General features: G+C 39.1%; 1 protein-coding gene across 1 annotated transcript; it reads left to right on the top strand.

Moving 5' to 3' along the window:
• Positions 1-1,147: 1,147 nt before the first annotated feature.
• syt14a (synaptotagmin XIVa) lies at positions 1,148-22,397 on the top strand (the record flags this gene model as incomplete). Its single annotated transcript, XM_041060434.1, has 8 exons — positions 1,148-1,202; positions 7,023-7,175; positions 9,919-10,146; positions 16,404-16,675; positions 16,767-17,216; positions 18,331-18,520; positions 19,095-19,151; positions 22,084-22,397. Coding segments are annotated over 8 exons (1,719 nt in total), but the record flags the coding sequence as incomplete, so codon positions are not given.
• Between the last annotated feature and the right edge of the window lie 1,218 nt (positions 22,398-23,615).

Raw genomic sequence — 23,615 nt, forward strand, 5'->3', positions numbered from 1 at the left:
GGTGACTCAGCCAAATAAATGTTGTTTTAATACAGTTTCCTGGTAGAGGGTTTTTAAAAATTAATTTACTGTAAAAGATATACGATAAATAAATGTCTACATATTTCAGATTGTGTTAAATATTGTTTCTTATGTGCAAAGAGGGACACCACATTATTTATGAATTAGTTTACTGGAACAAAGATTTGTATATTGGGATGAATGAATGTCATAGATGGGAGGATGCAATAAAGTTAGAGGACAGTTTGTAGTAGTTCAGTATTTTGGGAAATATGCTTATGTACTTTCTTTCCAAGAGTTAGATAAGAAGATCAATACCACTCAAAAGCTAAATAAAACTGAAAGTTAAATAATAAGCTACTGCTGCTAAACCAACAACCAGCAACTTCTCAGCTTAGCTTAGCACAAACACTGGACGCAGAGGGAGAGAAGGAAAAGCACCTTTCCCATTCCCTTAATGGCTCATCTTTCTTTGTTTTTGTTTGTTTTTCTGAGGGAGAGGAAGGTGTTCTGTAAATAAATTCAGAGGAATATGTGAAGAATATGTGCTTTTCAAATAAAGTTAATTAAAGTTGAGTTGAAGACAAAGGTTTGAGGCAGCAAGATGTAAGAACTGAGACTATAAACAAGATTTACAGACGACTCATTAATAAACACAAAAGTGCACTTCCAGGTTTTTATCACAGGACACTAACTGCTTATCACAGTGTGGATTAAAAAAACAAACACGCCATGTCTTTGTGTTTTCAGGCAGTGCTCCTCTGCCCACGGAATCACACAAATCAAGCTGAAGTACAGACACCAGTCGTCAGCTTGGGAACATTATGTGGGCAGTTAGAGCAGATAAATACCCATGGCTTTTTACTTATAGTCCATTAGTGCCTTGCTGGGGCTTAAGAGAAGAAAATACAATTAAACTCTTTGTTGTTGCCTTTTGAGTCAGTCATCATGTACAGGCGGTTTGAATCAGTACCACCAGCCTTCTCTGAACACCTACATCAGACTGTCATCATCCAGTCTCTGTCCGTGTCCTCTATCTGTGTTAAATTTGTCTTAATGTACAAACATATATGAATGTGTTTCCACAATGTTTGTTATGTCTGTCCTTGACCTCCATCACAGCGCGGCTCATTGAAACTGCATTGTCTTTCCAGGTGGCGAGCGTAACTGTGGAGTACATGAGCTGATCTGCGTCAGAAAAGGTAGGGCAGATCAGAGCTCTGGGAGGTTGACTTTGACCCCAGCCCCCTCTCTCACTCCACCTTCCTCATCAGCATTTATCACTGTTTAATTGTCACCGTTAAAACTCATCGTTGTTCTCCTGTTCCACTGTTGTGCTGCGTTCACTGTTGTTGGACTGTGCTGTTTGTTTCAGCCTTCTTTTGTTCTCTGAGCTCACTGCCAATGTTCATCGTTTTTAGAGAACTACATATAAAATGTTTAAAAAAAAAGTTGCAATAAACTTCAGAGGACCTGAAGTTGAGACACATTCTCACAAGTCAAACCAACTATAAGAAAGTTCTGGTAATAAAAGATGGATTTTTTTCTATATACACATAATTAACTTGTCTGCACTGCGGCCAAAGATATTAAGGTTATTTCAGTGTCTTAAAGTGTAGAATAAACAAATAATTTTTTTTTTCTAAATAGTAATAAGCTAACCAATATTTTGTGCATATGGGGTATTAATTAAATACTTAGTACTGGTAACTACTGGCCGTGGGCAAGAACATGCACTTAAAGTCCCGATGCAACTATGTAAAAATATTCTGTTACAAGTAAAACGTCCTTCATTCAAAATCCTACTTAAGGATAACAACAAGATAACAACAGAACTAGTGCAAAATAGTGCAATAGTGCTGTTGCATTACTGCATTATTTTGTGTATTTACTGTAAAAACAGCTAGGGATTAATTTACGAAAGAAGATCCGAATGGATGAACCACACCTGGCTGTATGTTTGTGGACTTTTGAAGTAATAATTTGCAACATTTACATGTTTTCCTTCTTGTAATGTCACGAGAGTGAGCAGACATGATTTGTTTTTGATGTGACTGCGGATATAGAAGGTCATGATGCTGCTGCTACCGTAAAGAGTGAGAAAAACAAGCTTTTAGCAAATCAGGATGATTAGAATAACTATAATTTTGCATACTCAGTACTTAGTGCCTCTCTTTACTGTGGCATTCTGGATAGAAATGAGACTCTTTTAAACCCCCCCAAAAATGCTCAAGTGGATTGAGAGTGTGCTTATCATGGTGCATGAGCCAGCAGGATGATCTGGTTGTGTAAGTGTGTGTGTGTGTGTGTGTGTGTGTGTGTGTTTAATAATTTGGGTTAACTCATTTGTTTTTTAACGATTGTTGAAGGTTGATTCCAGAGGTGTGTGTGTCTGTGTCCTGTGGCTACACAGTAGGTATTGTGCTTGTGAGCATTGTCTGAACATGTGTGGGAGTGTGTATGGCAGAGCTGGTGAGAGTGCTTATGGGCTGCCTGTGGAGTGTGTGGGTGTCTTTGTGGTTTCGAGATGGTTTTGTGCTTTTTGACATTCATCATGGCAACTGTTTCCATGTGGACAAAACACAACAAAGACAATGGTGATGTGCAACAATGAATGTCATGAACAAGCATAAATATCAAGGATATTTGTCAACAGTCAAACATTTTCAGTCATTTTTCTCTCACTGTATGTGCTGTAGATTTTCCTCACTGTGTTCATGCAAATACAAAAATCATACACTTTACACAACTCTAAACCTTACAACTTTAGGAATAGAGTGTAGGAATATGGCCAACTATTCATCTGTTTTTTTTAGGCACATACCTGAGTCAGGTTGCCATGGCAACAAGGTCAGTTGAGCAGCCCAGATGTCCTTTTTCCCCAGCAACGTCCTCTTGTTCCTCCTGGTGGATCTCTAAATGCTCCCATTGCATTGTGGGAGATGTAGTTCTCTTAATGTGTCCTGCATCTTACCCACATCAGAAATCCCTGTGCTGAAGGATGACAGCTGAGGAGGACGCTGGCTCTCACTGTCATTGTTGAGACTGTCAAACAAATCATCTTCTGCCGCCCCTCAATCAAGCTGTCACAGCAATTTTTGGTTGAATAACATGATGATAAAATTACAAATAAGATGCACAGTATTTGCAGCCACAGTAGTTTCATACAGACCAACATGATGCCTGTCAGATCCCGTCATGGTTACGCAGTTACAAGTATTTCTTGGGTTTTGTCTGTTAAGTGACACTGACTTAAAATCCTTGTCCAGGTATTAGAAAGTGTCTCATCCTAATCACTTAAGTATCAAACTCAATTCCATTGCAACTTGTTTGCCTTAATATTATTATTATTTTAAGCAAATGATATGTATATTTAATTCTGTCAGATTTTCCTCTTTATCTCTTAATAATAAAAACGCCTTGCATATACCTGATTTATTCTCCTAAGCTTTTGGTCTAACAGACATTTGTCAGAGCAGGAAAAATCCCATAAACACCTGAAAACACCCACAGAACAGTCATTTGTCTACTAACAACAAGAGATGAGTGTTGCTTTAATTTACTTGCATCATAAACCATTTCAGCAAGCAAAACAAATTGTTCAGGCTACAGACACAAGATATTCAGATTCTTTCTCAGTGTAATTAGGAGATGAATCCCTCATTCCTTTTCTTCATCTTACTGTTACATCTTATCTGTCATAATCATCAGGGAAGAATGAAAGAAAGAAATCTATATTAAATTTTATAAATTTTATGACCATTACCAAGTGGCTTTCCTACATTTCTGTTCCATGTGCTTCTTGTGTAACAAAGTCTTTTATTGTTTAATCTGTCAGTGAGTCATCGTTCAGTCCCCCACACATTATCTAAGGGCTATTCTCAGTATTTTAATGGAACAAGGTTGATTTGGTGAAGTAAGTCAAACAGGAAAATGAGAAATGATGATGGACATCCTACACCACACAGCACCTACACTGTGTTACAGCATCACCGCTTCCTGTAGCAACACTTAATATCTGGAAGGAAACGTGTGCTGTGTTTGAGGCTGGTGAAGAGGGTAAAAGAGAGGAATGAAGACTGAATACAGAGTTTGTTTATAGAATAAAACAAAAAAAGATATTGTATTCTTAACTCAGGAGGAACAAAGTAAAGAGGAAACCTGTCTGTGGGTTTCTGTGATTCAGTCTTCTTTTCCCTGTTTGAGCCAGTTGGGGAATTATACAGAGCAGGAACCCGCTCCATCTGTGCAGTGAATAATTCAGTCAGCAGTGAGAAGCTGGTACAGTGTGAGCAGACAGGCATTCCCATGGGATAACGCTTCCTGCTCCCACCTCACCATGTGACCAAACACTGCGAGATACCAAACAATAATCCAGGCTCATTACGACCCAGGCAAATTTAACCAAGAGGACAATTACTGTGTATACACATCTTCTGTAAGATAAAAAGTTGAGGCAGCTGGAAATAATCTCTCACAGTTGGTTATGCAACATTATTTTCTAGTTCTTTTGGTGTGAAAGAGTGAGTCTGACTGTGAATATTCAACAGTCTTATTGTTAAAGCAAACTGGACTGCTCTTTGTTGTTATAATGGAGTAGATAGTCAAGTCCAGTCGTGTGTGTGTTAAACAAATGTATGTGCACTTTCTTTTTCTAGACCAAGATTGAAAGTTCTTTGTTTCTTTATGTGCACAAACTACACTTCACAAAATCCTATGAACACATAGTAACTGAGTGAAACAAATGCAAAAGTACAGGCAGTAAAGTTGTTCACAGTGACACTAATGGCTGAGTCCAGTTAATTGTTTCAGGCATTATATTGGCATCATAAATAACAGAAAGCACATCACCATCATTGATCTGGAAATAAGATGTCATCTAAGTACACTTACTTGCCAAATGAGCTCATTATCTTCCAGCTGTACCAGGACATTTGTTCAGTTTGAATGAAGAAAATGGACTTCACATATACGGATTAATCCGTCATGGTGGATGAGCTCAGCAGTAATTTGAGGAGGGAACAATGTATCCTTTCTAATCACACTAAAAATCCTTCTTATGCCTCTTTTATCACTTCTGTCTTCATACTTATACAACCCTTCAGGAGTCTCACTGATATTGTAAAGTATAATGAATATAATACAATATATTTGTATTTCTGCTAATGTAGAGGATGTAGTTTTGTTTCACATAATATCCTTTAATCACAGAGCTCGTAGTTGGGGTTTTAATGGAAACAGAATGGGCATATTTTTCAACACCTCATTTTTCTTTTAAAATCATTAGCAGATAGGAGATCAAAGTATATTCTTGCTATTCTTGCTTTAAAGCCTGTGAAACTGCTTTTTCCTTTCCACTGCACTCCACAATCCAAATCCCCACCTCCATTATCCTGTGGATGGTATAGAATTCAGAGTGGTGCACACACACTCCTGTCTGCGTTTTCTATCTCAACCTTCGTGTGTGTATGCTGTGTTTGAGAGTGTGCTGTTTTCAAACATAAAATCCCAGTTTCATCCTGCATGATATACTCTACAGACGTCTTCTGCAACAGTGGGACGTGAGAAACACTTGCTTTGTTTATGGTTATACTCTCTGAAATGTAGAAATCAAACGGTCGCAGCATCAAGCAATTACCAGCTTCTGTGCAACATTTTCTGTAGTATGCAGTATGCCTAATCTATAAAATTATAAAAATGTTTTGTTAAATGTCTCCTTGCTTGAACAATAGATTCCACTGACACCATAAGACAAGATGCAGTCAGCGTATGGCGTCTCTTACATGACAGCTGTTTGCACTGATGTTACGCTCCTTTCACACATATTAGTCTCATGTGTATTTACACATGAGATTAATGTCATTTCACACCCCTCTCTAACTCGTTCTCAGTACCTCAACAGTCGCCTCAGCCAGTTCTCATAATGCTGGGAAAATAAAGCAGAAATTTCCCTCAGAGTGACATTTCAGTGTGACAGAGCGTTTTCACTTGTTAATGTGTCACAGTTTGTGGATAGTCAGTGACCCACCCGTACTCTGGAGACACGCTGTTAACACTGAACGTTAATTCTGTAATCTTGTGCCGCTGATTAAAACATATGACTTTGCCTGTGTAAAAATGTCATATCATTTCCTGAACACGTATCAGGAGGTCTTGCAGAGCTGTGTAAGGTGAAAATATTCAATTAAATTATTCAATTTTTTTTTTCCCAGTTGAAAGGGTTCTATGGAATAGTTGGCAGCAGTTGAGGACAAAGACAAATTAGCTCATTTGATCATTTTTGAAACAACAAGGTTGATCCACCAGCAGAAAGAAGAACAACTGAAAAACATAATGCTCTGATAGCTAAGACAGGAAGTCTCCCCTGTGGCCACACCTGATGATGTCATAGCACCTCCATGAAGGTGCTGGAAGGTCATATGTGAAGCCGAAGGTCATACAGCCGGCGTTCATCCCCCAGATAATTTTATTCATTCTGGTTTAACAAACCCTCTCTGCATCTAATGATGTTTATTTCCAACCCAAACTGAATCTGCTGATGTGTAGCAGTCAGGGTTGAGTTTAATGAGATTTGACTCGCCTGTGTGTCTGGAGTCTGGAGTGATGCCGCCCCTGAACCTGTTGCTATGGCAACCAACAGGTTGTGTCTCCACAGCAATACAGCCTCTGTCTTTCTCTCCTCTCTCTCACTTGTTTTTCCGTTTCCTCCGGGCCCTAAAAAGTGTGCTTTTATTTTTTTGGAGTATCGCATTAAAAATATTCATTATACAATAAAAGTACTTCACTCTGCCCTCGAACTTATAACAACCACATTAATTCTAACCTTAACAACAATTCACATAAAATAAAATAAAATATTTTTCTGGTTTCCACTGTCAGGAAAGCTGTTTGGTTTATGCAAACATTATCTAAATTTTGTCAAGAAAGCAAATGAGCATATATGCCAAAAATGTTGTTAGCAAGATGTTTTAAATCTGAGTGTGTTGATATGTACAACTTTAATTTTAACTTCTGTGTTTCAGTCTCTCCAGAGGTGCTGGGGTTTCTGACAGCCATCGGGCTCTTCATCATCCTCATGACCCTCCTGTTCTGGTACCTCAACAACAAGTTGGCACTAGAGAACCCAGGGAGCCTTCAGTGCCTTGATGACTTCAGGAAAAACACAGAGCTGCAAGGTAAGCCTGCATTTGTACACATATGTATGGTTTTATGCACAAACCCTATGATCACGTTACTCTTATGAAATTTTAAGTGCTACAGTGCCCAGTATTCAGCAGACATCTATGGAAGTTGCCATGTGGGCTACCTCAGCCTACACAGTTTGGAGAGATTGTAGACCATTAGCAGGCTCTGAATTCTTGGACAGGACCTAATAAGGTCTGGTGGGAAGTTTGTGTTAGAGAAAAGAGATTTAATTTGCAAACTTGTCAGTTTAGAACTGGCAGATATTTTCCCTTTGCACCCGACTGATGTGTGATACATCCAAAAAAATGAGATAGTACAGTAAATTAAACTACACTTACACTCGCCAACATTCAGGGTTGTATTGTCCTCTTTTTCAAGAGCTTCACCTAGACTCTTAAGTCAGTCAATTTCTGTAAAATTATGGACACATGCCACCGACTGCACATGAGGCCTGACCTCTGCATGGAGACATTTTCCACTGGCACTGGCCTTTCTCAGCCCATGAGGGGATTATTGTTGCTGACAGATGTAGGGCTGTTTACTTGTCACCTGTCCCCCAGGGCTTCAGAAGTTTAAAAGGTTGGTGGCCCCGGGGAGCCCCTGCAGGGAGTTGGCTCCACCCCAAGATGCCGCCTGGTAAACATTCAGTTAAAAACAAAGGGAGGCAGTGTAAAGTGGTTAGGTGACTGTTCTTTTCTTCTCTATCTTTTTTTATAGAATGACTGTTTTAACAGGAACATGGGCCAATTTTCATTAATTTTTCACAGACTGTGTTAAAATATAATGCAGTCTAGTGAAAGAACATTTTTCTACTGTCCTGTCTGTGCCAACACTTGAGGTTTTTATATTAACCATGTTTTTAATAGATGCTAAATCTTGTATTCTTTTTGCTTTATGCGCTCAAACTTTACAGACTTTACACTTTAGAAATACAATTAGTTTGTGGAGATTTTTCAGTCTGCAGGGGAGTCATTGTAAAGCTCTGCTGCACTCTGCTGGAAGAAACATGAAGCTACAGCAGATGTTTCTGTGGTCGATGTAAAAGCAACTACTACTGTGTTGTTGTTTTCCTGACATTCAGCATATTAACACACACAATGTATTCTAAAATACTTTGGAATATACTTCACATACTGTATATATATATATATATAATAGGACATGCCAATAATATTTAATTTTCTTTAACTGTATACCAACGTTTGTGATTTTATTGTTTTCTTTTTTCTATTTTTTACTTCCCCTCATGTATATATTCATGGAAATGGGCGAAATATTAGAAATACCACTCAATGTAATGTAATCCAAATCAATATTACCATTATATGTAACTATAGCCTCAAAATGATCTTATAGACAATGAATATTTAAGTTTCAAAAGATATAGTTTATATATTGGAATTCACAATTCATTCCCATTATTCTTCTGGGTAAGCTTTATGTCAGTCTGTTAGGTTTCTCTGTGTGGAGGATATTTATTTCTCATATATTTCCATAAATATTTTTGTGTTTCATAACAAGGCACTGTGTTGCATAATACGTCAGATCATGGACAGAGCACCATGGCAACATTATTGTTGCAAGAAACCTTCATTAAACCTCCTCAAGAATCTGTACCACAACTATATCTGGCTACTGTAAAGTTTGAAGTTCAGATAATGCCTATGCGTCACCGTAACTCAACTCTTAAATGCAACTGTACCAACCTGACCCATCTACTTCTGCTCTTTGATTCTGAGTTATTCTCTCTGACTGTCCTTGTTTTGTTTTTGTTTTTTTGTTGTTGTATTTCTGTGTGTCGATTTATGCCGAGTGGTTGTTTGCAGACGACGCACTCAAAAATGTGCCATTTAATGTGCTGTGCAGTTGAATAGGCATAGAGATGGTTGATGTCATCTTTATTGGTCCATGTTGAGTTGTGAGAATATACACATCTGTTTTTACATGTCAGCCAAAGCAGCATTCTCTGTCTGCTGGCCTTCGAAAACAGAGCCCTGAGAAATGTTGTTTCCTCGTCGACATCTTCTCAGTAAACAACAGCATGATTTGGTTTGATTTTTTTTTTTTTAGATAAATTGGTTCATTCCTTTACAGTTCCTCAAAACAATGCAGTCATCCAAAATGTAAAAAGTGAAGCTCTCAGGAATAACCTTGTCAACATGTTCATCTGTCTCCTGTTTTTCATGTAAGTTTCCAGGACCCGTGCATCCTAGAATGCTTGATAAGGATTAAAAGAACATCAGGCACGTTTGAGAAAGGATTACGTCACTGTGTGACGACACCCAGAGCCATAGATAGAAATGAATCATGACATCTCGTAATTATCTTAGTGAATTAAATACATACAAAACACTTGGGGATGACCCAGATAATGTGATGCAGGAGAAATGAAAGCAGCCTCACTGGATGAGTGTACAGATCTTCCTTTATGATTTTAGTGCTTTTTGACTGTAGCACTAAAGCTTTGACTCTGTTCAGAATGGTTCAGTCAGCAGATCCCATAGGCAAACACTCTTGGGCAATGCATGGATATTTTATTATGCTTTTATACTACAAAACAGTAAATAAATGGCGTTTTTGTTAAATGATATTTCTTCAATTAAATGTCTAACAATGAACAGTAGAAACTGACACTGATTACAGTCGACAACCAGCTCTCTTTGCTTGTAAGAAATCACTTTGCAACTCATCGTGTCCCACAGTAACCAGGCCACCATTCTGTACCCCAAACAGACAAGGCCTACTCTGACGCCGACCTGCAGGGCTCGTCATCGGACAGTGAGGATGAACTGATGGGTCAGTATCAGGAAGCCGTCAGCCGCTCCCAGGGCCTCCGGGGAGGAGCCAAGGCAGCCGCTAATGTCAAACACGCAGGAGGTTTCAGCTGGGAGAGCCGGCAGAAGTACAGCCCCCTGACCGCTGATTATGACGGCTACAGCAGTGAAGCTTCTGCTGACGACGGTAGGTTCTGTAACTGAAGCCAATTACACAAGCTAGTGTGCTTTCCTGTTAGTATTCATATAGGTGTTTTTAGGTTATTGCTCCTTCCAGCCACTTTGAATTTCTGTCTTATTTTTCCAAGAACATCCACAAAGGATGTCTCAACTGTACAATCAAAAGTTGCAGTGAGATTATTACAGATATTTCCCTCTTATCACTGCGGTAAGCTCAACTCAGATGCACAGACTCTTCTGCACCTCCATGCCAGCAAACACAAGCACACCACACACAACATGCACACTGGTACACACTGTCAGTTAATCCAGAGAGGTGATCAAAGCGAAGCTCCCGTTCAGCACACTCTCCGTGGGAGGGTTGTGAAACAGTCAACTGTCTGCATAATCTGCACAGCCGCAGCCTCACGCTTTTCTTTTTTTTTTCCTTTTTTTTCTTTTTTTTTTTCTTTTGACGCATCTCTGTGTCCCATCTGCCAGACTCATCATCACAAGGCATTTACCGTGGTGGATGGAAGTCTTTTTTATTTTTTATTTTTTTTATTTCAACATAGACTGAGTCACAGGAGAACACTGGCAGTGACCTATTTGGATCAGTCGGTTTGTTCTCTTATTCATCTGTTAGAATACTTGCCTGGAAGTGTGTGGTGTTGATTTGTTTGACATCATAAAAGTACCATACACAGTTCAACTGAACCCTGAATGTGGATCAATCATTTACTGCATGTAATGTATTTAATATCACAATATACTGTAGTTTTTTTTTGTCATATTAGACCCACACATTCAGATATTATGGGTCCAAAATGAGTGAGAGACTGAAGAAATGTTTTTTTTTTTTTTAAATCAGCGTGCCCAGGTATTTAAAGGAATAGTTCAACATTTTGGGAAATTAGATAAAAGAGTTACATAAGAAGCTCAATACCACTCTTGCGTCTGTAGATTAAATATGAAGCTACTGCCAGCAGGTAATTAGCTTAGCACAGACAGCTGGACTCTTCATCCAAAGGTACTATAATTCACTGAGCACCTCTAAAGCTCACTAATTAACATTTTTAAATATTATTTCTTTAATTTCTAAAGAAACTGAAGTGTAAAAACAACAAGTTGTGTTTTCACAGGGTGCTATGTGCTGGACTGTTTGTTAGCTGGGAGAAGTAACTTTCTGAACAAAAACTAAGAAGATATGATGACTTAAAAAAATGAGCAACTTAAAAAATTTGGTACAACAGCTTGCATGAGCCATTGATAGATTATATCCTGCAGAGCTGTATCAGATTCTAACAGGGTAGTTTTGTTTGAGCACATACAAAGATGCAAATTCGGTATCCTGTGTTTGACATCAGCCGTCTTTATGTCTCATAGTGTTTTTTAAAGACATAAACAATCTAATCTTTGCCAGGGTCCTCAACTGGTGAATCATGTCTGAACCAGCTTTGTGTTATATAAGACAGTGGGTTCCAAGGCTGAGTGTCTGACACCATCTATTTGAAGCAATGTTTGAACTCGCAGCTGAGGGATAAATAGTGCATGACATGCTTCTGACTCCATTAGTAAAGAAGCAACGCACTGTGCAAGGTTATTATGCAAGTGCTGCAGAAGTTGTGTGTCTCCGCATAACCACTAGATGGTCTCTGTCATCCTCAGTCGGAATTCAGACATAAGGTACCACATAGGGAGAGCAGGGCTGTTCAGTGATATTTCTATACATTATTATATATTTATAGACTTTCAGGTCATTTTGGAATACATACACATAAATTCCTGAAAATTATCTCATTTTTTAAAATCATACTAACAGGTTTTCTTTTAAAGGATTTGTGAAAAAAAAAAACAAAACAAAACCCAGAACAGCCTCATTTAATCTCTGTCTCACAGCCGCTGCGATTCTTCATTTTGTAGCTTTAAGGACGAGCTAATCAATGATTCTTGGCTGACAGTCAAGTGGTTCTCTGACAGTGGTGAGAACAAGCAATCTAGATTACTGATTAGTTGCTGTCCACTAACAGGGGACAATTTGTCAGAACAAAATCAGATTATTGTTCATTTAGCTTTGTGCCCGTTGACTACAAATTATTCATAGTCTTTTGCTCAGTTTTTTACTTTATGATCCCTCAAAACAATTAGAATGTAAATTCACTGTCATTTTCCTCACTGATTAATATTCAGATTGTTTTCTTGATTAATAAATTAAAATTTCTTTAAAACTCCCTTGTCTCAGCTTTATGGTAGCTGGTCAGTTTGAATATTTCCTGCTATTGCAGCCTCCTTCTGGCTCTTTAAAATGAATAATTTGGTTATCAGGGTCTTTATTCTATCAAACACAAAGTGCTAGCACCTTTAAATAATCTAAGAGGTAATTTACTGTTTTGTAAGATTATGGCGACTGTGAAATATGGATACCTTACATACAAATCTCCACTGACCTTTAACTAGACAGCAAAGGCTTTTCAATAAATGCATTTCAAAGAAGCAGTTCATACTGCATTCAAGACATTTTTATTTTTTGGACAAAGTCATAGCTGACTCGTTGTGAGGGAGAGCGAGGCAGGGATTTGAGTCATTGTGCCTGGCAGCAATAATTTGAAATTTACTCGGTTTATTTATATGACAACATTTTAGCTATGAAAAATCTTGTGTTTTTGTGGGATTCAAATACGCTTAAATGTTTAAAGGGTTATGTTGAAATTTCAGGGTTTGAATCCGATTATTTCTTCCTCTAAAATTAAAAAGACGACACTTAGAAAACATATTCAAAGAAAGAAATTCAGATATATTTGCAGTTTCTCTAAACTTTTTTTTTGCTTCATCAGATTATTACAATCATCTTTCTTTTAATCCACAACACTCTAATCTGATCTCACTAAGTGAAGTGAAAACTCTGTCCATCCATGGCTGCACTTTGGTTGAAAGTACTAGAGGTTCATTATTTTCCTCCCTGTGGTAAGGCTTTGATGGCTGTGGTTTTCTCTCCCACCGAGTCATCATGGATCCCAGCAAGCCATCGAGGATCAGCAATGATGGAGCAGCAGCTTCATACCAGTGCTGGCATCAGGTCACACATTCTCACCAAAACAGAAAAATATAAAAAATGTGGACAGAGGTAGTTTCCATTATATAGCTGAATGCCATTTTTATTTACTCTCAGGGTAGACTTCATTTCATTAATTTCAAACAAGCTGTTGTAAAAGTTCTGAGGCGCCTGTAATATTTTCTCTCAACTCCCACTGCTGCCTTTGTTTGTCTGTGAGTATGAAGAGCTTCATCCTCAGGACATATGTATTATACATGAGGAGGATTGTGCAGAGGCTGCAGAATCACAGTGGGTGGGTGCCCCGGTGGCTCCGCTTTCAAAATAGGAAGCCTCCCAAAATAGGAAGCAAGCAGTAAGAGAGAAATGGTCTGTGGTTTGTCTGGACCAGCTTCCAGTCTCTTCTCTGAGATTACAACACTGTCAAGGCTTGTTGATGAGGACAGTGTTAGGTAGCAACACTTTACAGTACTTTTTATTAGTTTTCCCATTAATGAGCATTATAATGAGTTATTGCCATTGTAAAAACAAGCTACTTTAGATAAGATTAGTTAGAATTTCTCTGGATGAAAGGAAATTCTCATATTCCCATCTCAGCAGCTTACAGTCAGTCTGGTAATACCACGGATCTCGCTACTTTTGGTCATGGACAAAAGTAGCAATGACTCAGTAAGCAGTCTCTGGTACCCAAAAGCCTGATCAGTTGCAGGCTGATAATTGGACATGAGGGTGGTATTAATTTCTGATTTAACTGATTTCTGATTTTTTAGAAGAACTTGCCAAGTAATGGGGCTAATTGCAGGAGAAGAAACTCACTCATTCAACGTGTTGCTGCTTTCCAGGCGTCATTAGTGACATTTATTTCAAAATTCTGAAAAGCTACAATTCAGCACTGTTTGCTTAGACATTAAGTGCTGCTGGTTATGGCACTCAGGCTCTTAGTTAGCTAGAGGAAGTAATCATATTTTCTGAAACACAGATTTTTTTTTTTTAAACAGCCGTATTTAATGTCATTAGTCAAGGTTCAACAAATCACTCACTCAGCTTACACATTTCCTTATATGCAAATGAATGCAGTGTATGTGAGAACAAGGTAACGGCGTCTTCATATGCTGCAATACAATAGCAAAACTTTAAACTTTTCTTATTTTCATCTCTCAGTACACATTCTGTAAAAGACTGGGGTTCCGTGCATGTAGGTAAAGACCTATAGGCTGTGGTCAATGATATTACTGGAGTATATTCTCTTTAAGTAAGCTTTTTAGGAAACATGCTTATTAGCTTTCTTTATAGGACTGAAATGGAAAGCTCAATACCAATCTCATGTTCATGAATCTAGAGATGTATGTTATGCCTGGCTTAGCATAAACACTGGAAACTGGAAAGTTAACCTTTGGCTGTGTCCAAACCTCAGAAATACGCCTACCAACACATCTAAAGCTCAGTAATTAACACTCCTTTGTTAAATATGTACACAAAAAGACATGTAAAGACCTTATAAAAGCCATTTTTGCAGCATGTATTTAAAGCCATGTATAGGTCTATAAAAATGCCATAATTATATCTATCCATTATATCTATGCTTGGTTTCTCAGCAATATTATAACTATTAATTATCCTTTGATACATTGCTTTGTTTGAATCAGGGTGGTGAGACTTCTTTTACAAACACTCATCAGACAGTAGCCTACTACATAAACTGATACTGCCAACAGGGGTTGGAGCCTTCTCTTCTTGCATTATTGATAGCTACTGTTGAGTTGGTGCTTTGAGAAATCTTACTGTCTTGCAAAACTACAAGGTGCCCACTGAGCGATGGGGTCAGCTGTGTTTCCTCCTCCTTTCGACCGAGGGCACAAGAATAAAGTGCTGCTTCCCTCATTTTTCACCTAAGATATTTATACCTGAGTTTCACAGTCAAGATTCACAACGCTCCAACTGTTTCCTCACTTACAGAGGTACAAGGAGGCAAAACAAGGCAACTGCCAGTATAGAGGGGATGGAGCTGTGTGAAGGAATGGTGGGTTAGACGAGAGGAGGAATGGTAACCATCCCAATTAGCGGGCTGGAGAAAAGAGTAGTGCTTTTACACAGCAGCTTCCATCAAATCAACCGCCCCCGCCTCAGCAGGAAAAAAGCTGCTCAAAATGGATTTGCTCCTTTTATCAAGCCCTCCATGACACTTAGTTAAGACTCCTTTGCCTCTATCCTGCCACTGATATGTGTCACTTTGAGGTGGTGTCTCACTGACATTATTAAGAGTGAAAGTTTCAAGAACTTGGGAGAAAGCTGGAACAATGAGTCGCAGCAGATTACGTCATCATAGTGCTGGCTTTTTCTAAAAGTTAGAGGCATAAAAAGATGATTTTTTTTTTCCAAGTTATTTTCTTCTTCATCTTTTGTTTTCCTTTTCTTTTTCTTTTTTTTTTTTTGCCAGAGACCGGGTATAAAGCACTCTTCGCCTGTGTCCCTATGGGAGTATTAGCATTGGCTGCTCAATTTTTTTGAATCCAAATTGGACAAGGGAGGGAGATTTGAGAATGCAGCTGGCACTATTCAAGGTTCTTTATACGTTCTACAGAGATGCTCAGTATAGCCTTATTCTTTGCCTTACGGGCAACTGAATCATTCAGAAAGGTTAGAGGCATGAAATCTGTGGCAGATTAAGAAGTATTCTGTTCAGTCCTTTAATGGTGCATATCTGATGTTTTATGTAGGTTGTGCATTCAAAATTCCTTTCACAGAGCACATTATGTTCATGAGAACGGGCAGAGTATGTTCCATTTGTCAGTGCAAATGAAAATTGTGAAGAATATAGTAGTGTATGACTCAGTACTAAAGAATTACATGAATGGCATGCATTTTACCAGGAACCTGAATTATTGACACATTTACTCTGACTTAGAGCGTCAGTAAATAAAGTATAGAATAACTTTACATGAGGCCAAACAGAAATACATATGCATACATATACATACATTGTGCAAATCCATTTAGTAGATGTTGACATATTTCACAAAATATCTTTCACTCTGACTTGTGACAGTGACACTAGATTAAAAATAAGAGAATCCATCCAACAGTTGTCAAGAAATTTCACTCTGAACCAGAGTGGATAACAAAAACCACAGTTAGCTTTCTTCACATGGTTCAACTAAGAAGTAATTTATAATAATACATAATATGTATATTGTTGTGGTCCTCGAATTCTCTCCTGATTTCCTCCTCACCAGTAAACTGCATCCAGCGGATGAGACGAACGCCGCCACTGGATGAGCTTCAGCCACCGCCCTATCAGGATGAGAATGGCTCTCCACGGATGTCCTGCACACTGTCCGACTTGGGAGATGCCAAGTGTGATCTATCCCATACCAGCGGCAGTCCCCACCTGTCATTCGGCAAATGTCCTAGCGAGGGGAGTGACGGCCATGAGACTGAGAGTTGCCTCAACAAGGGCTATGAGGAGGATGTACCAAGTGACAGTACAGCCGTCCTTAGCCCGGAGGTAAATACCAATGATATTATGTCAATAAATGACTGAAAAGTTATATTGATTGGTGAGACATGCAGATCACACACATCACTGATTTTTTTAGGATATGTCTGCCCGAGGATCAGCAGCACAGCTCCCTAAAGGTTACGAACCAGATCCCATTGCAAAATATGGCACCCTGGATGTGGTGTTCGACTACGACTCAGAGGAGCAGCAGCTGGCGGTGACCATCATGGCAGTAACGGACCTTCCCACCCACAAACGCACTGGCAACATCTCCTGGCAGGTCCACCTGGTGCTGCTGCCCACCAAGAAGCAGAGGGCAAAGACGGGAATCCAGAGAGGTCCGTGCCCTATCTTCACGGAGACCTTCCGCTTCAGCCATGTGGAGTCAGAGATGATCAGCAATTACGCCATCCGATTCCGCCTTTACAGTATGCGGCGGATGAAGAAGGAGAAGGTGCTGGGGGAAAAGGTGTTCTACCTCACCAAGCTCAACCTTCAGGGCAAAATGTCTGTGCCAGTCATATTAGACCCATGCTGCGCTCTCCCGGTAAGCAGGATCAAAGCAGGTGTTGGCTTTCAAGCACACAAGCAACACCTCACTAATTGCTCCTCTACCTTGATTGATCTTTCATATGATTGGATAACATTTTCACTGTGAGGTTATATTTTGCAACTTGAGAGAATATCAAGGTCTTGTTGGTTTAATGTGTCTGAGGATTAGATAGTAGTGTGGTTGCCTCCATTACGCACCAGAGAATAAAACAACAATCTATTTTTTTTAATTTATTATCTGTTATTTATTTTTTTATGGAGGTTTCTTTTCCTTTTGCTAGCATTTAATTGTTACAGCAATATAAACACATGAAAACAGAGAGGAAACGCAGCCTAAAACAGCAACTTGTTTAAAACACAAGGGTCCATTGCTCCACAACAAATTTGTCATTTATTAGGGCCTTTTATTTTTTCCCACAAGTGTATTTTTTTTTTTTTTTTTTTGGTGTTTTAGCCTTTAATCATGCAGGGAAACAGACTTCCAATTAAACCAATATTTTTCTCCCTTGTTAAGGCCCTCCCTCAAACAGTGATTGTCCAGTCATAGCTTAGGCACCACACTGGGTCGAGCTTGCAGGATGGTGTCATTTTTCTAGCCTTTTAAAAACGTGCAAGTGTAAGAAATATATTAAACAGTGTGTTTATCTGTTCCAACATAAGCTGCAAACATTAACATGTCCAGCTAGCTAACTTTCTATCTACAGCAGGAACTGAGCGTTACTTCCAAATCCAAGGAGTTCATTGTGTAATTATTAGTAGAATTACAGGTTACTTAAAGAAATTCTTGGCTAGAAATGAGAAAGTCTGCTTTTGTCTGAATCTGTCTGATATTAAGAACCCACTGTTTAAAAAATTACTAAAAAGTGGTGACCTTCCACCGTTTCATTGCAAACTTCATGTCAAAGTGGAAAGCTTGACAGCTGTAGCAGCATTAACAAGGGGAACAAGTCTTAGCGAATGGTCAACTGCCAGACTTTACTGAGTAGTGTCATCACTATTTGTATTCTGCAAATACCACTGATAGTGATGTTAATGAACATAAAACGTCTCAATTTTGGTTACAGCAGTAAGAACATTTTTTTTTTTTTAATGTCTGTCAACACTTCCAGGGAGGTGAATCCCAGGTCAGCCTCTCAGATATGACATGCAGTGAAAGCGCCTCATCATTCCAGTCAGTAAGTCAGACGTCCACACCAGAGATCCTTGTGGGCCTGGTGTACAACGCTACAACAGGACGTCTCTCTGTGGAGGTCATCAAAGGCATCCATTTCAAAAACCTAGCCGCCAACAAGCCACCCAGTAAGTACCCTAAAACGTTTTATTCAAGTAGTTGTGGAAAGAACAGCGAACAATAAAACACTCCTTTTTTTTCCGATACTATAAAGGAAAAGAACAGGTTTACCCTGTGCACAGGGATTTGTGTTCAGGCAACTAAAAAGCAACTTAAATATAGAATCATATTGTAAAAATATGTGGTCTAGCTTGTTTTTTTTTTAAATATGCCATTATTTTAATACATACTATGTGTTTTCTTTTGTTCAAATACATCTGAGCCAAAAAGACTTTGCACAGCCTGTAATTTCTCCAAACAAGAGATAGCCCGATCTATCTCAGCCGTACTACCTGCTTTTCAGTTTTCCTCTGGTTTGATCCCTGGTTTCCCTCCTTTCCCCACTCAGCCTCCTCAGTCGGTTTCCAGGGATCCGAGCAGCAAGTTCAAACAAAAACTGACTCTTGTTGAACTGCAGTGTTGCCTTCTGACCCTGTTTCTCTTTCCTCCTGTTATGTCTGCACCTGAAATTCTCTCACCTTACTACCTTTTTGACATCTTGGTCCGTTGTTTTTCTTACTGCTGTCCAACCCTTGTTGTCAGATGGGCTGTTCTGTTGTCTAAAACACTTGATAGGTGGACAGGTTTATATTATCAGAGGTGAGTTTCTGTCCCCGCCGCAAAGCGAGGTGCTATCCGTGTTGAATCCTGGACGTTTTCATACTATCTTCATGGGTGCAGACAATTAAATACGAGGAGTTTTCCACTGCTCAGCATTTGTAATTTGCATTAACTGGAGAACAGTTTAATTTTTGTAATTATTTAATTTACTTACCTGGATAAATAAGTTTAGGGTTAGATGAAAGTGTGTGACTGGACATTTTTGGAAACACTCTTATCTTTCTTGCAGAGACTTAGATAAGAAGATTGATACCTGTCTTATATGTGTACACAAAATATGAAGCTAAAGCCAGTAGCCACCTACCTTAGTTTAGCATAAAGACAGGCTTTGTCCAAAGAAAAAAAAATGATTTGGTCATGGTAATGAGAAGACAAGACTCCTCTTTTAAATTTTTAATCCTCTTAATTTTTTACACAGATAAAAACAAACACCATAAAATGTGTTAATTAGTGAGCACTGGAGGAGCTGGTAGGTGGATTTTGTTATTGCTTTTGTCTGCAGCCTCATATTTAATGTATGTACCTGAAAGTGGTATGAATCTTCCCATCTAACTCTCAGCAATATAGCAAATACGCTTGTTTCTCAAAACTAAAATCTGTCACAAAATTTGAATTTAAAAGGGCTGACTAGCACTACAGCAACGACTGTACATTTCCATTTTTCACTGCTACTCTTTCACACTTTAAAATTATACCACTCATCCATGAAGATTATTGCTTGTTGTAACCCCTGTTCCTTCCAGTTTTGAACGTGTATCTCTTGTTATGCATGCAGCCCTGTTACCACCCTCCACTACGTGTCTCATGTCTCTCTTGTGTTCGTGCCTGTGATGCCTGGAAGTCTTTAATGTTTTCACTCAGAAATAGCATTTTTCATGCTAACTCAATCCGGTTTGCTTGGTGGCTGATGGCCAGCTAGAAGGAAATGTTGTGTGTCACTGACTGCTGGCTTAGTTCAGACAGTACACTTTGGCATGCCTTGGGTGTAATTTTTCTTTTTTTTAATCCTTGTTTACAGCACATGAAACAGAAACAGGACTTTTGGGATAGAGTAGCATAAATGTTCATCTAAAAGACACACTGTGCTGTCCTCCCATTAATTGCCATGCTCCTTGTATTCATGAATGTCTGTAACTGGTGACTAGCTGCCAGATTTTGATATTGTTTGTGCTTCCCTGAATAACATATCCACATACTGTATAGTCTTCAAATTACATTTAGAAAATAGTCACATCTGGTAACACTGAAAAAAAATCTTTGTGCAAAATCCTCACGAAGGCCTTGATTGACTTTGTGCTTCTCACAAAGTGGAAGGAGCGCGGTGAATGATGCGGAGCAATTTCAAAGCTCCTTTTCTATCATTTCAAAACAGTACCAAGCCGACGAGTCAAGTTAATCATCAGTCGCAGCCCCTCTCATTCAGCAACAATACCAAAGAGCCATGCATCACCGCTACTGACCACTTAAGACATCCACAGCTCTACACAGCCCATTCAGCAGCAGTCAAAAAAGAAATCAAGGCTATTTTTTTCACTGTGCTTTTATGTCAAAGAGAGCAACTGAATGTGTGATTCAAGGCGGTGAGCTAGGCGTTGGAAGGCAGCTGGCACTCGACAGCATGAAAGCCTCTGCAATTCATTCCTTATACTCCCTCTTAGACAGGAACATAATACGCAGCATTATTACAGAGTGTGGTTGTAGACGAGGGGCGAAACACTCTCAAAGACCCATTGTGATTGCCAGTCTTGCCTCATTTACTTTCAGCTGGATTTGTGGCTTCAGTTTATGTCATGATTTCTGCATGGAAATGAGGAGTGAAAAAGGAAACTGTGAATGCTGAATCACTTGATAATGGCGAATTGATAATGTTTTTCCTTTCACTTTTTTATCTTTGGGGTTAGATGCGTGATATTTATTGGGAATGATTTTTTGGGGGAATGTGCCCTGATTTACAATAAAACAGAAGGGAATCAGCTGGAAAAGAAAAGGTGCAAAATGTCACACAGAAGATTATTGGTAACATACACAGACTGTACATAACAGGTAACATAACCGCTCTATGCTAAACACTGCTCATATTAAACCTGCCCTGCCCTGAGTTCATGTTCTCTGTTAGATTATAAGGATCTTATGCTAGATTTCGTTTTTGCGCCCAGTCTGAAAGTGTAACGCCATTGTCAGGACATATTAGAATGATGCACCAGTTATGTATTATATGTTTCACATTTGAACATTTGTTTGCAGCAGGCGTGCATCTCTTCATAAATGTGACTCACGTTTTGGACAGAGCATATTTTGGGACACTGCCCTGGGCTCTAAAAGTCTGTGCACATGTCACGTCAAGACACTGACATTATGCTAAAATCTGAGAGAATAATAACAGCTCCTGGAGGGCTTTCCCGATGAGGAAAATAAATTTTAGCTACATCATTTGTACCAGAAAAGGCTCCTCATCCTCTAATCACTGGCAGACGTATTACTAACTTTTCCCAGTCCATTTTTATCTTCAACATTATCCCCTACTTCAGCTTAGATATACTGTAGTTGCATAGCAACAAAATAACACTCCTTGGACCCTTTGAGTTCTTTCTCTCTGTTATCAGGAGCAGTCACAGCTGCGCTTCGTGTTTGATCAGGAAAAAACTGCATCCTGTGTGGTCAGGACCTTATACGTCAGTTGCAGTGACATTAATAAGAACAAATACTGAGCTGCAGAGGAAACACAGCTGCAGCAGGTTGTGTTACTTTAATCCAAAGAGAATCCAAGAGGAGACATAAGGATTTTGCACAAATGATTCATTACCCCAGTCAGAAGTGTTTTAACATGTATTACAACCATATATTTAAAAATATGTTAAGAGTTTTATATCATTTCCCTTCTAATTGTCTCCTTTCCCTGTCTCAATTGTAGATACATATGTTAAGCTGACCTTACTGAACTCCATGGGCCATGAGATGTCCAAGTGTAAGACATCCATCTGTCGAGGTCAGCCCAACCCAACCTACAAAGAGACGTTCGTCTTCCAGGTAGCCCTTTTCCAGCTATCGGACGTCACGCTCATCCTCTCCGTCTACAACAAGCGCAGCATGAAGCGTAAGGAGATGATTGGCTGGATTTCACTTGGCCTCAACAGCTCTGGAGAGGAGGAGCTCACCCACTGGACTCAGATGAAAGAGTCAAAAGGACAGCAGGTTTGCCGCTGGCACAGTTTGTTGGAGTCCTAACAGGAACAGAGAAGTAAGTCGAGAAAGGGCACAGGGGGAACTGCACACAGCAGTTGTTGTCTCAGATGAGCGAGAAATGGATATGTTCAGCAGGGATAGAGGAATGTGACAGAACCGTTTGTGTGCACTCAGAGTTGTTGCAGCTTGGCATAGCATAAGCATTTTCATGGCACTGTGTGTAAAGTCACGGTCATGGCCATTAAGCAGAAGTATGGCAAGTAATGTGTCATTTTTTTTCAAGCATTACCTTGTAAGGACCTTTAAGTTTCTGCAGATGGAATTTTTTTTTTTACATCTGTTGAACTGGTTAAGCTGGGGCCTGTTCCAAGACGCAGGTTCTAGAAAACATTGACGAGTAAATTATTGTATGATAATTTTGTGTACCCACATCTCTAGCTCAAACAGTTGTTGTCCGGATTGTCTTGTCATAAAGGTTTCAGTTACGATTCCTGAGCAAGCCCACAAACCCTCAGAGCAAACCTCTTTTTCTGCATTTGTAGAACAGGTTTATGTCATGAATTTAACAGTTGACCAAAGAAAAAAGAAAAGGACATACATGGCCATTGCTCACATCAGTGTTAGTTCTCTACTACTCTCTACATGGACTGTGCACTGCCATTGTCAGAAAGACCTTGAAAACTCAATTTCACAGGAGAGACTGTAAGTTTCATTTCATTTCAATGCACCAGAATTTGAGCGGTTAACTTAAAATTAAGTATAAACTGAATTATTTTTTTGTCTGAAAGAACACTAAATTATAATCGCCCTTTGTTACTTGTTAATTTTTAACTCTTCTTACAAACTAATATGTGTCAGAAATTTGTTCTTGATGATTTTCATATCAAAATGCTTCTCTTTTGCAATTTTCATGTCATGGGCAACTACATTTTCCCATTTTTTCCCAGCTAGCTATCTAATTGTAGCAACCATCTTATCGCAGCAGTAAGCAGGGCAGCACCAGAGCCATGATCTGCATGAGAGATAACTGTTACACACAGCATCACTGCACTTTTGAGCTTAGCACTTGAGTTTGAATTTCACCAGATGTGGTTTAAGCCAGAGGTGTGGCTACATGAAGCTACCATCACTGCTCATGCTAACTACTCTGTTCATCATGTTTTAATCACAGTCCTAACACAATCAAATGTTCTGGGACTAGAAACATAAAACACAGCGTTTCTTCCATTTGGGGAAGAAACAAGTTTCATAAATTTGAAT

Source organism: Toxotes jaculatrix, chromosome 17, assembly GCF_017976425.1.
Source record: "Toxotes jaculatrix isolate fToxJac2 chromosome 17, fToxJac2.pri, whole genome shotgun sequence".
In the NCBI taxonomy this organism is placed as follows: Eukaryota; Metazoa; Chordata; class Actinopteri; family Toxotidae; genus Toxotes; species Toxotes jaculatrix.